General features: G+C 39.3%; 1 protein-coding gene across 3 annotated transcripts in view; it reads left to right on the top strand.

The window, feature by feature from the left end:
* The window catches only part of LOC124009703 (corticotropin-releasing factor receptor 2), a 76,049-nt gene extending 68,859 nt beyond the window's left edge, over positions 1–7,190 (top strand). For all 3 annotated transcript variants that reach the window (XM_046321781.1, XM_046321782.1, XM_046321783.1), the window contains 3 exons: positions 4,458–4,593; positions 5,436–5,477; positions 6,110–7,190. In XM_046321781.1, coding sequence (XP_046177737.1) covers positions 4,458–4,593; positions 5,436–5,477; positions 6,110–6,250 — 319 coding nt within the window. In that variant the 3' untranslated portion in view covers positions 6,251–7,190. The remainder of the gene's footprint in view (positions 1–4,457; positions 4,594–5,435; positions 5,478–6,109) is intronic.
* The last annotated feature ends 6,854 nt before the right edge of the window (positions 7,191–14,044 follow it).

Below are 14,044 nucleotides of genomic sequence, written 5' to 3'. Positions count from 1 at the left end.
TACTTGAGTAAAAGTCTAAAACTATTTGGTTTTAAATATACTTAAGTATCAAAAGTAAATGTAATTGCAAAAACATACTTAAGTATCAAAAGCAAAAGTATAATTTATTTCAAATTGCTTATATTGAGCAAACCAGACTGCACAATTGTCTTTATTTTTTCATTTTTACGGATAGCCAGGGCTACACAACAACACACAAACATAGTTTACAAGTGTTTATGTTTAGTGAGTCCGCCAGTTCAGAGGCAGTAGGGATGTCAATGGGACGAACTGAAAGCACGTATATCCTACTAACGGGACATTAAAAACGGTAATATCTTATGTTTCACCGAGTCGTGGCTGGACAGCGATATTAAGAACATACAGCTGGCGGGTTATACACTCTATCGGCAGGATAGAGCTGCAGTCTCTGGTAAGACATTGCCTATATGCCTATGCATATATGTAAACAACAGCTGGTTCACGAAATCTAACTCTCAAGGTTTTGCTCGATGAGCTAATCATGAGTATCTCATGATAAGCTGTAGACCACGCTATCTACCTAGAGTTTTCATCTGTAATTTTCGTAGCTGTCTACAGACTACCACAGACCAATGCTGGCACTAAAACCGTACTCAATGAGCTGTATACCGGCATAAGCAAACAGGAAAACGTTCATCCAGAGGCGGCACTCCTAGTGGCCGGGGACTTTAATGCAGGGAAACTTAAATCCATTTACCTCATTTCTATCAGCATGTTAAATGTGCAACCAGAGGGAAAAAATCTACACCACCTTTACTCCACACACATAGATTCATACAAAGCTCTCCCTCGCCCTCCATTTGGCAAATCTGAACATAATTCTATTCTCCTGATTCCTGCTTACAAGCGAAAATGAAAGCAGGAAGCGCCAGTGACTTGGTCTATAAAAAAAGTGGTCAGATGAAGCAGATGCTAAACTACAGGACTGTTTTGCTAGCACAGACTGGAATATGTTCCGGGATTCTTCCGATGACATTGAGGAATACACCACATACGTCACTGGATTTATCAATAAGTGCATTGAGGACGTCGTCCCCACAGTGACTGTACATACATACCCCAACCAGAAGCCATGGATTACAGGCAACATTAGCACTGAGCTAATGGGTAGAGCTGCCGCTTTCAAGGAGCGAAACTCTGACCCGGAAGCTTATAAGAAATCCCGCTATGCTCTCCGACGAACCATCAAAAAGGCAAAGCGTCAATACAGGACTAAGATCGAATCATACTACACTGGCTCCGACGTTTGTCGGACGCTGCTCTTTAATTATTTGTTATTCTTATCTTTTACTTATTTTCTAAAAACTGCATTGTTGATTAAGGGCTTGTAAGTAAGCATTTCACTGTAAGGTAACCTGTTGTATTCGGTGCATTTGACAAATCAAATTTCATTTGCTTGGATTTGATGATCAGGGATGTTCTCTTGGTAAGTGCGTGAATTGGACCATTTTCCTGTCCTGCTAAGCATTCAAAATGTAACGAGTACTTTTGGGTGTGAGGGAAAATGTATGGAGTAAAAAGTACATTATTCTCTTTAGGAATGTAGTGAAAGTAAAAGCTGGATATATGAATAGTAAAGTAATGTACAGATACCAAAAACATTTTTGCACCACTGCAAATTTCAAGCCATCCAGAAGTGAAATTTTGCTAAAAGGAACAGTAATTTCCTATAATTTCGACAGACATGATATGTGACTGAATGGTAGAGAGTGGACTGGTTTTTCCAATAATATTATCACCACATAACCTACTTGTCTAGGTTCCATTTTGTTTTTCCCTCTGATGCTGGTGCATTGAAGACCGTCAGGGGAGGATAAAAACACAACCTAATCCAATCACTTACAGGAAGTACATTACATGACCAAAAGTCTGCTCGTCAAACATCTCATACCAAAATCATGGGCATTAATATGGAGTTGGTCTCCCCTTTGCTGCTACAACAGCCTCCACTCTTCTGGGAAAGTTTTCCACTATATGTTGGAACGTTGCTGCGGGGACTTGCTTCCATTCAGCCACAAGAGAATTGTGAGATCAGGCACTGATGTTGGGCTATTAGGCCTGGCTTGCAGTCGACATTCCAATTCATCCCAAAGGTGTTCGATGGGGCTGAGGTCAGGGCTCGGTGCAGGCCAGTCAAGTTCTTTTACGCCGATTTCGACAAACCATTTCTGTATGGACCTCGCTTTGTTCACAGGGGTATTGTCATTCTGAAACAGGAAAGGGCCTTCCCTAAACTGTTGCCACAAAGTTGGAACCACAGAATCGTCTAGAATATCATTGTATGATGTAGCTTTAAGATTTCCCTTCACTGGAAATAAGGGTCCTAGCCCGAACCATGAAAAACAGCCCTAGACCATTATTCTTCCTCCACCAAACTTGGCACTATGCATTCGGGCAGGTAGCATTCTCTGTGGCATCCGCCAAACACAGATCCGTCTGCCAGCTGCCAGTTGGTGAAGCGTAATTCATCACTCCAGAGAATGCATTTCCACTGCTCCAGAGTCCAATGGTGACAAGCTTTACACCACTCCAGCCGATGCTTGGCATTGTGCATTGGTGATCTTAGGCTTGTGTGCAGCTGCTCGGTCATGAAAAACACGTTTCAATGAAGCTTCCGATGAACAGTTCTTGTGCTGACATTGCTTCTAGAGACAGTTTGGAACTCCGTTTTCACTGTTGTATTCGGCGCACGTAACAAATAAACTGATTTGTTTTGATTTAGTGAGTGTTGCAACCGAGGACAGACGACTTTTACACACTACACTCAGCGGTCTTGTTCTGTTAGCTTGTGTGGCCTACCACTTTGTGGCTCCTAGATGTTTCCACTTCACAATAACACCACTTACAGTTGACTGGGACAGGTCTAGCAGGGCAGAAGTGTAACAAACTGACTTGTTGGAAAGGTGGCATCCTATGACGGTGCCACATTGAAAGTTACTGAGCTCTTCAGTAAGTCAATTCTACTGCAAATGTTTGTCTATGGATATTGCATGGCTATGTGCTCAATTTTACACAGCTGTCAGTAACAGATTTGGCTGAAATAGCCAAATCCACAAATTTGAAGTGGTGTCCACATAATTTTCTATATATAGTGTACCAATGGCTACTCTAATTCATAGTTAACATTGGAATGTCCACTCACTGTTTGTTTGCTCTATAGGTGGTCTGTAAAATAAGCTTTATCCTAATGTGCTCTTCATCCTTACTCGTAATACATTGTATATATTGTGATGTGAGACTGCTCAACATTCACATTTTATGGAGAAATTGACGGAGCATTTAAACTCCCTTCTACTCAACAAAGTGATGAAACAGTCATCTGCTTTATTATGGATGAATCCCTTCAATATGTACTTAACTTGCACGCACCATTACATAACATTCCTATGAATATATGGCCACACACACACATTTACGCACACACACACACACACACACACACACACACACACACACACACACACACACACACACACACACACACACACACACACACACACACACACACACACACACACACACACACACACACACACACACACACACACACACACACACACACACACACACATTTCCAATAGAAATGAAGTGCGGATGTTGCACAGTGTCTAATAACCTTGCATGTCATATTCATAGAACAACTTGCATCGTCCTCAAAGTCACATTTAAGCTCTTTTTCATGGTGGATTATTTGAGAGCTCAAAGGGGGAAATCTCAAATCCCAGCAACATCTGCAGACCTTTGTCCTAAAGAAAAGGGTTTGGCTTATTTTACTCCTATGCTGACATTGCTGTCATTGGGTTCCCAGTGGATTTATATCCTTAGATACAATACGTAATGTGCTATTTGAGGTGTAACCTGGGCCATCAACTGCTTCACTGCTTAGGTAGATGAGCTGAAATCCCATCATATTTCGATAAAATGAAGAACGCCATTTGCAACCAGATACTCAAATGGGCTCAAGTTGTTGACACCACGGCTTTTCACTTTTAAATGTATTTCTTCCCAATGCGGTTCTTTCATCTAGATTGGTAGAACAATCCTTGCATAATTTAATTCAGCTTTATTTTGATAAGTGCTTTTTTTATGTAATATCTACCGCAAAACCCTAAGAAATAAGCTCCATTCCCTGCTGGAGGCAAGCCTAGGGCAACATTGTCAACAATGCCAGTAGTCTTGTGGGATGGGGTTCTAATCATACTTACTCAGAATGTGTATCTCTGACATTCATTATTTGGGGTCTTTTGTAAACAGATTGTGGTAATGATTAAAAGCATTGCAATCTACAGAAATAGATAGAAAGGAAACTTTTTGGGTCTTTCAATGCTTTTTTGTATTGACGTACATTGAAACAAGCAACCACTTTCCCCAGTTACTTTTGTAACTACTGTACAGTAAATGGGTGTACTGATGTTTTTCTGTTATTTCCTTCACAGAAAAGCGGTCAAAGCGACGTTAGTGTTATTGCCTCTGCTGGGGATCACCTACATGCTATTTTTTGTTAATCCCGGAGAGGACGACATCTCGCAAATAGTTTTTATTTATTTCAATTCATTTCTACAATCATTTCAGGTAAGATCATGGAGTCTGTTCTTTTCCAAGTTGTGCCCCTCTTTTCCCAAGAACACAAAAACCCTGAACCTTTATAAATCTGTGTCATTATCTTTGTAGCTTTAATATACTGTTAATTGAAGGTGTTATAGTTTTTATAGCCTGTGAAAGAAGGACTATTTGTAGGTTACTATTGTAAGGCTTTGTGAACCTGGCTCTGGCTGCTTTAAGTGTTCTGAGCTGTCAGGAGAATGTTTGTAGAGACATGTATGTGGGCGTGAGCTGTGCACAGTGGGTATTTTCAGTGTACATCTTCCCTCCACAATGCAAGGCTGAGGGGGTGTGGAGAAGGTACTTTGTTAATGGTGCTGAGTGAAGGGATGTGTATAGGATAGGATAAGGGTCCATTTTATAACAGTTGTAGACTATTCTTATACAAATGCTATGAGAGGCTGTTCAATCCTGATTTAATATCCCTATTATTGATCTGTATACTGTATAATTGAAATGGGAAAGGTAAACAAGTTTGTGAATCATTCAATTACTTTGTTGTTATTTCTATGCACTTTGTAAAATTAACTCAATTGGGAAGAAAATGTCATCTTCCACTTCTCAGAAAGCAGCATTTTGTTTACATTAATCACATTTTAATTCTGAAACAAATGCCTATTGCTAGCATACCTTGAGTGGAAGTCGGATTATCTGGACTCAGATTAAACACTATAAAATATCTGACCAAAAGCTGATATTGTCCAATACTGTGCATCCCTATTTTAGTTCATTTATAAAGATAGCTCAATGAAAACAGATTGTATATACATTCTGTACTATACATTCTAACAGTGTCCTGTCTTGCTTTCCAGGGGTTCTTTGTTTCAGTATTCTACTGCTTTCTAAATGGCGAAGTGAGTCAACAATGATCTTTTCATATGTGGGCATTGCCGCGTGTCAGATCGCTATGTAAAGGTCTGAGAGGCAGTAGACTTCTAGTCCTGAGACCCTTATTTCACCTCTATCATGGAACGCCATCCTTACCCTGCAGGCTATGTTTGAACATACATCACTGTAGATGCTCTTTATTTTTCTAGACCTATTTCCCCCATCTTTCCCCCTTACTTTAGTGATGCATCATTGTTGAAAGTCATTAAGTGCCATAGAAAGGGTCATGAGTCATTCTGTAATCGGGAAAAACGTGACTCCCTCCTGCTGCTGCTACTGTTGTTCTCCACTTCCTTTAAGAAGCTGTTATTGGTATACACACAAAACAAATACAAATTGTTTGAAGTCTACAGTGGCTACCTTGGAAACTATTTGATGTGAATCCTCATGTATCTGACATTTATTGTTCTGTACTGTTTTGTAAAGATTTTTTTCTTGGCGGTTATTCAAATGTCAATTTAAGTTAAAGGGATTTCCTGTGTCCTACATATTGTGTGTCCTAGATGCTTTGTGTGGGGATAGATGTAGTATACTGTAGGAAGGACAAAGAAACACTGGCTGACCACCACTAATACAGTATTTCATTGTAATCTTCCAGGTGCGCTCAGCCGCCAGGAAAAGATGGCATCGTTGGCAGGACAACCATGCCCTGAGTGTGCGTGTGGCACGTGCCATGTCCATCCCCACGTCACCCACCAGGATCAGCTTCCACAGTATAAAACAGACCACAGCTGTTTGACCAAGATCGCCGAGTTCAAAGGTCGCCTTTGGAAACGTCCCTTTTCTAGGGAAGACACTTGTCTTAAGGCATCTCTCCATAAATGTTGTCCATTTGCTTTATTTATTTTCCCTTCTGCATAAAGACAGAGACAAAGCACTTTGAGAAAGAGACCATTAGGATTTCCAGATGATAATACCGTAACATGACGTCCTAGGACGTCACACAGAAGTCAGGACCATTCAAAACAGATGGGCAAGGTTGCCTCTCCAAATAAACATTGTGAAGTCATTGCAGAGTCTAAGTTGTACTGCCATTGCATCAAGAGCTGTTATCATACTATAGTACATCAGGTTATATTTTAATAGGTCAGGAAGGTTGACCTTTCAAGGCCCCGTGCTGGATGCTGATGAGGCATAACAAAATCAGTGTTAGTGTCAAAAGAAACCCTAATCACTCCCAGCACTGTACTGTACTAGTGGTATTTATATCCATAACCCTTCATTATTTGATATCTATGAGAGGGTAGAGATAATTTAAGCAGGATTGTGCTTTAACAGTGCGGGCATGGGATGCAATTGCATTCTGTGTCTGTTGCACACCAAGTTTCAGATGAGATTAGAGAGATGTAATTATACTGTTAAATAAGGAAGTGATACTCTTTGGTTTGTCATCAGCACTACTTTTATGAGTTGTCAAAAAGGAGCTTTTCATTTGTATAAATGTTTTAAGGCTAATTTATTTTCAGATTGTTCCTTGCCAATCACTCTCTAACTCTTTTGAATAACGTCAATGCTGTGTTTTCTCACTTCTGTATAAAAAACCCCGAGGCTACTCTAAATAAATCAAAGCTATCTTTCACTGGGTTTGAGTTCAGATTATATCCATTATCTAATGCAAATAATGGAGATGGGACTGTGATTCAGATACAGTGGGACAAAATGTATTTAATCAGCCACCAATTGTGCAAGTTCTCCCACTTAAAAAGATGAGAGAGGCCTGTCATTTTCATCATAGGTACATTTCAACTACGACAGACAAAATGAGGAAAGAAAATCCAGAAAATCACATTGTAGGATTTGTTCTGAATTTATTTGCAAATTATGGTGGAAAATAAGTATTTGGTCACCTACAAACAAGCAAGATTTCTGGCTCTCACAGACCTGCAACTTCTTCTTTAAGAGGCTCCTCTGTCCTCCACTCGTTACCTGTATTAATGGCACCTGTTTGAACTTGTTATCAGTATAAAATACACTTGTCCACAACCTCAAACAGTCACACTCCAAACTCCACTATGGCCAAGACCAAAGAGCTGTCAAAGGACACCAGAAACAAAATTGTAGACCTGCACCAGGCTGGAAAGACTGAATCTGCAATAGGTAAGCAGCTTGGTTTGAAGAAATCAACTGTGGGAGCAATTATTAGGAAATGGAAGACATACAAGACCACTGATAATCTCCCTCAATCTGAGGCTCCACGCAAGATCTCACCCCGTGGAGTCAAAATGATCACAATAACGGTGAGCAAAAATCCCAGAACCACACGTAGGGACCTAGTGAATGACCTGCAGAGAGCTGGGACCAAAGTAACAAAGCCTACCATCAGTAACACACTACGCCGCCAGGGACTCAAATCCTGCAGTGCCAGACGTGTCCCCTTGCTTAAGCCAGTACATGTCCAGGCTCATCTGAAGTTTGCTAGAGAGCATTTGGATGATCCAGAAAAAGATTGGGAGAATGTCATATGGTCAGATGAAACCAAAATTAAATGAAGCATGGGGATGGAAACATCATGCTTTGGGGCTGTTTTTCTGCAAAGGGACCAGGACGACTGATCCGTGTAAAGGAAAGAATGAATGGGGCCATGTATTGTGAGATTTTGAGTGAGGGCATTGAAGATGAAACGTGGCTGGGTCTTTCAGCATGACAATGATCCCAAACACACCGTCCGGGCAACGAAGGAGTGGCTTCGTAAGAAGCATTTCAAGGTCCTGGAGTGGCCTAGCCAGTCTCCAGATCTCAACCCCATAGAAAATCTTTGGAGGGAGTTGAAAGTCCGTGTTGCCCAGCAACAGCCCCAAAGCATCACTGCTCTAGAGGAGATCTGCATGGAGGAATGGGCCAAAATACCAGCAACAGTGTGTGAAAACCTTGTGAAGACTTACAGAAAACGTTTGACCTTTGTCATTGCCAACTAAGGGTATATAACAAAGTATTGAGATCAACTTTTGTTATTGACCAAATACTTATTTTCCACCATAATTTGCAAATAAATTCATTAAAAATCCTACAATGTGATATTCTGGATTTTTTTCTTCTCATTTTGTCTGTCATAGGAGAAGTGTACCTATGATGAAAATGACAGGCCTCTCTCATCTTTTTAAGTGGGAGAACTTGTACATTTGGTGGCTGACTAAATACTTTTTTGCCCCATTGTACATTTATATGACACTTATTTCAAAAACTAAACACAAACACTATTTTAGTGTCGCAGTCCCTTATTTCAGTCCGCATAATGCCACAGCAGTCCCAAGTCAAGATACATTTTAAGGTACAGTACATTAAATGCTTTTAATGTATTAAAATTATTGAATTATTTTCTCTCTTTCAAATCCCAATGTGCTGCACTTAGTCATTGTCAATGCTAAGCTGCTGTGTCCAGGAGCCAGAGAGAGATAGAGCCTGATGAGTTAGAGTTCCATTTTGCTTCCTTAATACTTTGCCCTGCTCAGGTCAACATGCCAAGACCTGCCCCGGTAGTGACCAACCGACCATCTGACCTGCATGGGTGTTATCCACCTCTCCCTCCAGGCCCATTGCAGTGTCATACAGGTTCCAGGCACTTAGGCAAGCCTGGTTATTCAAGATTCAGTAAGCAGTTCTGGAAAATAGAACAGTAGAACTCATGCACCCATGGAATTAACTTGGGATTTGGAATTGTAGAAATTGTGTAAATAGATGGCATTTGGGGACAAACTCACTAATCTGGTGTGGGGGTATTTCTCTGATTTGGGTTCAAAAGCAAACTTCTTTGGTATCAATGATACATGCTTGTTACCTGACTAGTTGCCATGAAGATAATGATTATGGCAACAACCTTTCTCATTATTTTTGTTACTTTTGGAGTAGTAAGGAAGACCGCTCCAATAAAACAATATCACATCTGTTGAGGTTTGCTGTTGTGAAAAGGGCTTAGATATGGCTGTGACTACATCAGAAGTAACTATTGCTTTACACATTCTCTTGCAATTTAAATTGTACTCTAACCACATTTATGTTGTACAAAAGTTAATTAAAACTACTTGACAAATGGTCTAAAATTGCTTGTTGGGGAAGGTACCGTTTGATAATTGCTGTGAACATGATTGACCGGTTACATGAATACCATTAGAGTTTACATCCCTTGATTGCTCTAGGCCTAATTTTCTGGAACAGTTGTCTATGTAGCAGTTCTCTGTGATATTTTCATACAAAATGTATATTTTCGTAATTGTGACTGAGTCCATATGCACAAGAAATCTCTTGAATCAAAGTATTCAAGCAAACAGTCCCGAGATCTATATAAATACGTAAATAACGGTCAATATTTTGCTATTTTCTGGTCCTAAACCACTAACACTGTTGGTTGAACATCATTTTGTTATTTATGTTTGGGAGGTGCCTCCAAGTTGAATGTTTATTTTGGAGAAGTTTTACTCAGATTTAGGGGTTCTAGTTTGAGAAGGTCTAAAAAGAAGAATATATCTTCAAAGAGTGCGATAAAACATGTATAACCAAAATGTTTCTTTGTAATGTACATAAACTCTTTTAAAATTTGTTGTATATTGTAATTAGTAATTGTAAAAATGTTATGACGTAAATATGTTTTTTTCTATTATACTGTTGGAGTGAAAGTAATTCATTAAGAACATTCAGAGCATTCAGGTTACATGAATACCTAGGACCATCCAAAGCAATCATAGAAAGGTATGAATATTTGAATAACATTTTACTTCATCATCTCACAATCTCTTCTTGTGCAGCTTAAATTGTACTTTCCATTATGTCTTTAGTCTATTGAATTCATTACAATTCTGCACATACAGTACATATTACAATACTCCTATGAAAGTTAAAACTCACCAAGCGAAATCACCCCCAACATTTTTCTTTGATTGAAACATGAAAATTGAGATTATTTTGTTGCAATTTTTATATTATTTTATGAATATATAATGAATAGTTCATTCAAAATGACAAATTCACCAAAGATAACAGACACGTTTACCTGAATATGTTTACTTGTTGTCAGTGCACTTTCTCTGACCAAATCATTTATTTTTCATATTTTGTACAGCTTCACCATTCTCTGATGTATTCTCAATTTAATAACTTATTAATGTACAGGAATGCATTTTGGCTGTATGTTGAAACACCAACGTTGCCTTTTAGAAAAACAGAAAAGTGTGTTTTTGTGGAACGAAGAAAAACTGTGTTTCTACAATAAATGTTGTACGGTGTATGATCGATATGCATTTATAAAAGTACATGTGGTAAAATCAACCTTCAGATTTGAAATAAATATTCTATTCAACTCTCTCTGGTTTGTAATGTCTGCTACCCGCAATCTTGTCCAGCATTTCCAGACATATTCATACTTATTCAATAAAGAGTATTCACTGAGGAGACAATGAGGAGAAGGGATTGCATGTTGTGCATGGTATTCATTCTATTTCATTATACCAATACCTGATTTGGATTAGGATAGTTTGGATCCAATAAAGGTTTGATAAAGGCTTGCCATCTCTAACCGCAGATTGCCATTAAAATGACTGAATAGAAGAAATATTTGAATGATGAAGGATGCTGGTTTTACCGCCAGTGTGGCATGCTAGCCTTACATGCAGATATTAGACCCATTGGGATTATCTTACAATGGCCTAAGTAAGTGGTAGGTTATATAATATGATTGTGGATTGGATTTGATATTATTCTGACTGTGGTTGGACTGAGTGAAGTGGAGCAGAATAGGCTGCCTATGCCCAGACCCCTCAATACTCAACAATTAGCTGTATCTCTTATTCAAGCCAATAAAGACTTGTTTTGAAAATAACTGCTCCTGTTGCTTGACAGGTGCATCAAAGGTGGATTGTGGATCTGATATGCCCCCAAGGCTATAGGGCCAGATGCTACTAGGTCCTCCTACATCAACTTGTAATATTTCCCTCAAGTGCACTGTGACTATTTTCAGTCGCATTTCACCAGTCGTAAATGTAGCTAATGATAAATGTCATAACTGCATGTAGAGTAGCTCGGTATCTTTTTAATGAAATATATACTTTACTTAGTCATCATAATCTGACATAACTCACAAACTGCACTGCACGAATATGACCTGTGTCCTTGACCTCCTTGAATCAGTGGAGCAAAGGGGCCTCAACTATGTGTCTCCATCAAAAACGAACATGATAATTCCTGCTACAATGTATAAATGTATAAATATATATACAGTACCAGTCAAAAGTTTGGACACACCTACTCATTCAAGGGTTTTTCTTTATTTTGACTATTTTCTACATTGTAGAATGATAGTGAAAACATCAAAACGATGAAATAACGCATATGGAATCATGTAGTACCCAAGAAAGTGTTAAACAAATAAAAATATAATTGATTTTAGATTCTTCAAAGTAGCCACCCTTTGTCTTGATGACAGCTTTGTACACTCTTGGCATTCCTCAACCAGATTCATGAGGAATGCTTTTCCATCAGTCCATTAGGACTTCCCACATATGCTGAGCACTTGTTGGCTGCTTTTCCTTCCCTCTGTGTTCCAACTCATCCCAAACCATCTCAATTGGGTTGAGGTTGGGTGTTAGTGGAGGCCAGATCATCTGATACAGCACTCCATCACTATCCTTGGACAAATAGCCCTTACACAGCCTGGAGGTGTGTTTTGGGTCATTGTCCTGTTGAAAAACAAATTATAGTCCCACTGAGCGCAAACCAGATGGGATAGCTACCGCATGGCAAGCGGTACCGGAGCGCCAAGTCTAGGTCCAAGAGGCTTCTAAACAGCTTCTACCCCCAAATCATAAGACTACTGAACATCTAATCAAATGGCTACTCAGACTATTTATTTTGCCCCTCCCCCATATTATACACCGCTGCTACTCTCTGTTGTTATCATATATGCATAGTCACTTTAATATGACCTATATGAACTGGTGGTCCCGCACATTGACTCTGTACCAGTACCCCCCTGTATATAGTCTCGCTATTGTTATTTTACTGCTGCTATTTAATTACTTGTTATTTTTATTTATTTTTCTTATACAGAATTTATTTTTAAAAACTGCATTGTTGGTTAGGGGCTCATAAGTAAGCATTTTACTGTAAGGTCTACACCTGTTGTATTCGGCGCATGTGACTAATACAATTTGATTTGATGGCATACTCATCAGACCAAAGAACAGATTTCCACCAGTTTAATGTCCATTGCTCGTGTTTCTTGGCCCAAGCAAGTCTCTTCTTCTTATTGGTGTCCTTTAGTAATGGTTTCTTTGCAGCAATTCGACCATGAAGGCCTGATTCACACAGTCTCTGAACAGTTGATGTTGAGATGTGTCTGTTACTTGAACTCTGTGAAGCATTTACTTGGGCTGCAATTTCTGATGTACAGTTAACTCTAATGAACTTGTCCTCTGCAGCGGAGGAAACTCTGGGTCTTCCTTTCCTGTGGTGGTCCTCATGGAAGCCAGTTTCATCATAGCACTTGATTATTTTTGTGACTGCACTTGAAGAAACTATCATTTCTGGATTTACTGACCTTTATATCTTATATCTTTCCATATTTGTCTTTACTTATTTGAGCTGTTCTTGAATATGGCCTTGGTCTTTTACCAAATAGGGCTATCTTCTGTATACAACCCCTGCCTTGTCACAACACAACTGATTGGCTCAAACGCATTAAGAAGGAAGAAATTTCACAAATGAACTTTTAACAACGCACGCACACCTGGTAATTGAAATGCATTCCATATAGAAAATTGTAAAACATAAAGAAAAACCCATGAAAGAGTAGGTGTGTCCAAACTTTTGACTGGTACTGTACATATCAAACAACTAATTACCAATGAAAATCAAGTTAACCTCCCTGTGATTTCATAGATCAATTTAAAGGGATTGGCATGTCATGATTGCACATGGATTTTCTGCTCCAAATAACATCCACATAAATGTGACCACTCAGACCCCATTCATCCAAACACTGTAGACACGCACAGCCACATGCATGCATTAACACACATGCCTTCAAACTATAGTAGTTTATGATCATTGTTCTGTGGTAGTGGAAGGAGATTTGATAGTGGCAATTGTAAAAGTAGAAGAGGTTGTGATGATGGTAGTATTTTAGCATTACTATTGCACTTACATCTGTAAATGTGGCATTCATCTGTTGAATGAAGAGAGTCAGACCAAAATGCAGCGTGTAGGTTACTCATGACTTTAATGAACAGAATCGCGGTACATGAAATAACTGAAATACAAAAACAACAGAACGGAACGTGAAACTTATTACAGCCTATCTGGTGACTACAACACAGAGACAGGAACAAACACCCACAAAATACAAAGCGAAGGTCAGGCTGCCTAAATACGGTTCCCAATCAGAGACAACGCGAAGCACCTGACTCCAATTGAGAATCGCCTCAGGCAGCCAAGCCTATACAACACCCCTAATTAGCCGCGATCCCAAATACTACAAACCCCAATACGAAAAACAACATATAAACCCATGTCACACCCTGGCCTACCCAAACATATAACAAAAACA

This window comes from Oncorhynchus gorbuscha, linkage group LG22, assembly GCF_021184085.1.
Source record: "Oncorhynchus gorbuscha isolate QuinsamMale2020 ecotype Even-year linkage group LG22, OgorEven_v1.0, whole genome shotgun sequence".
NCBI lineage: Eukaryota > Metazoa > Chordata > Actinopteri > Salmoniformes > Salmonidae > Oncorhynchus > Oncorhynchus gorbuscha.
Note: the sequence above shows the minus strand (reverse complement) of the source record. Positions and strands in the feature narration are given on the sequence as shown.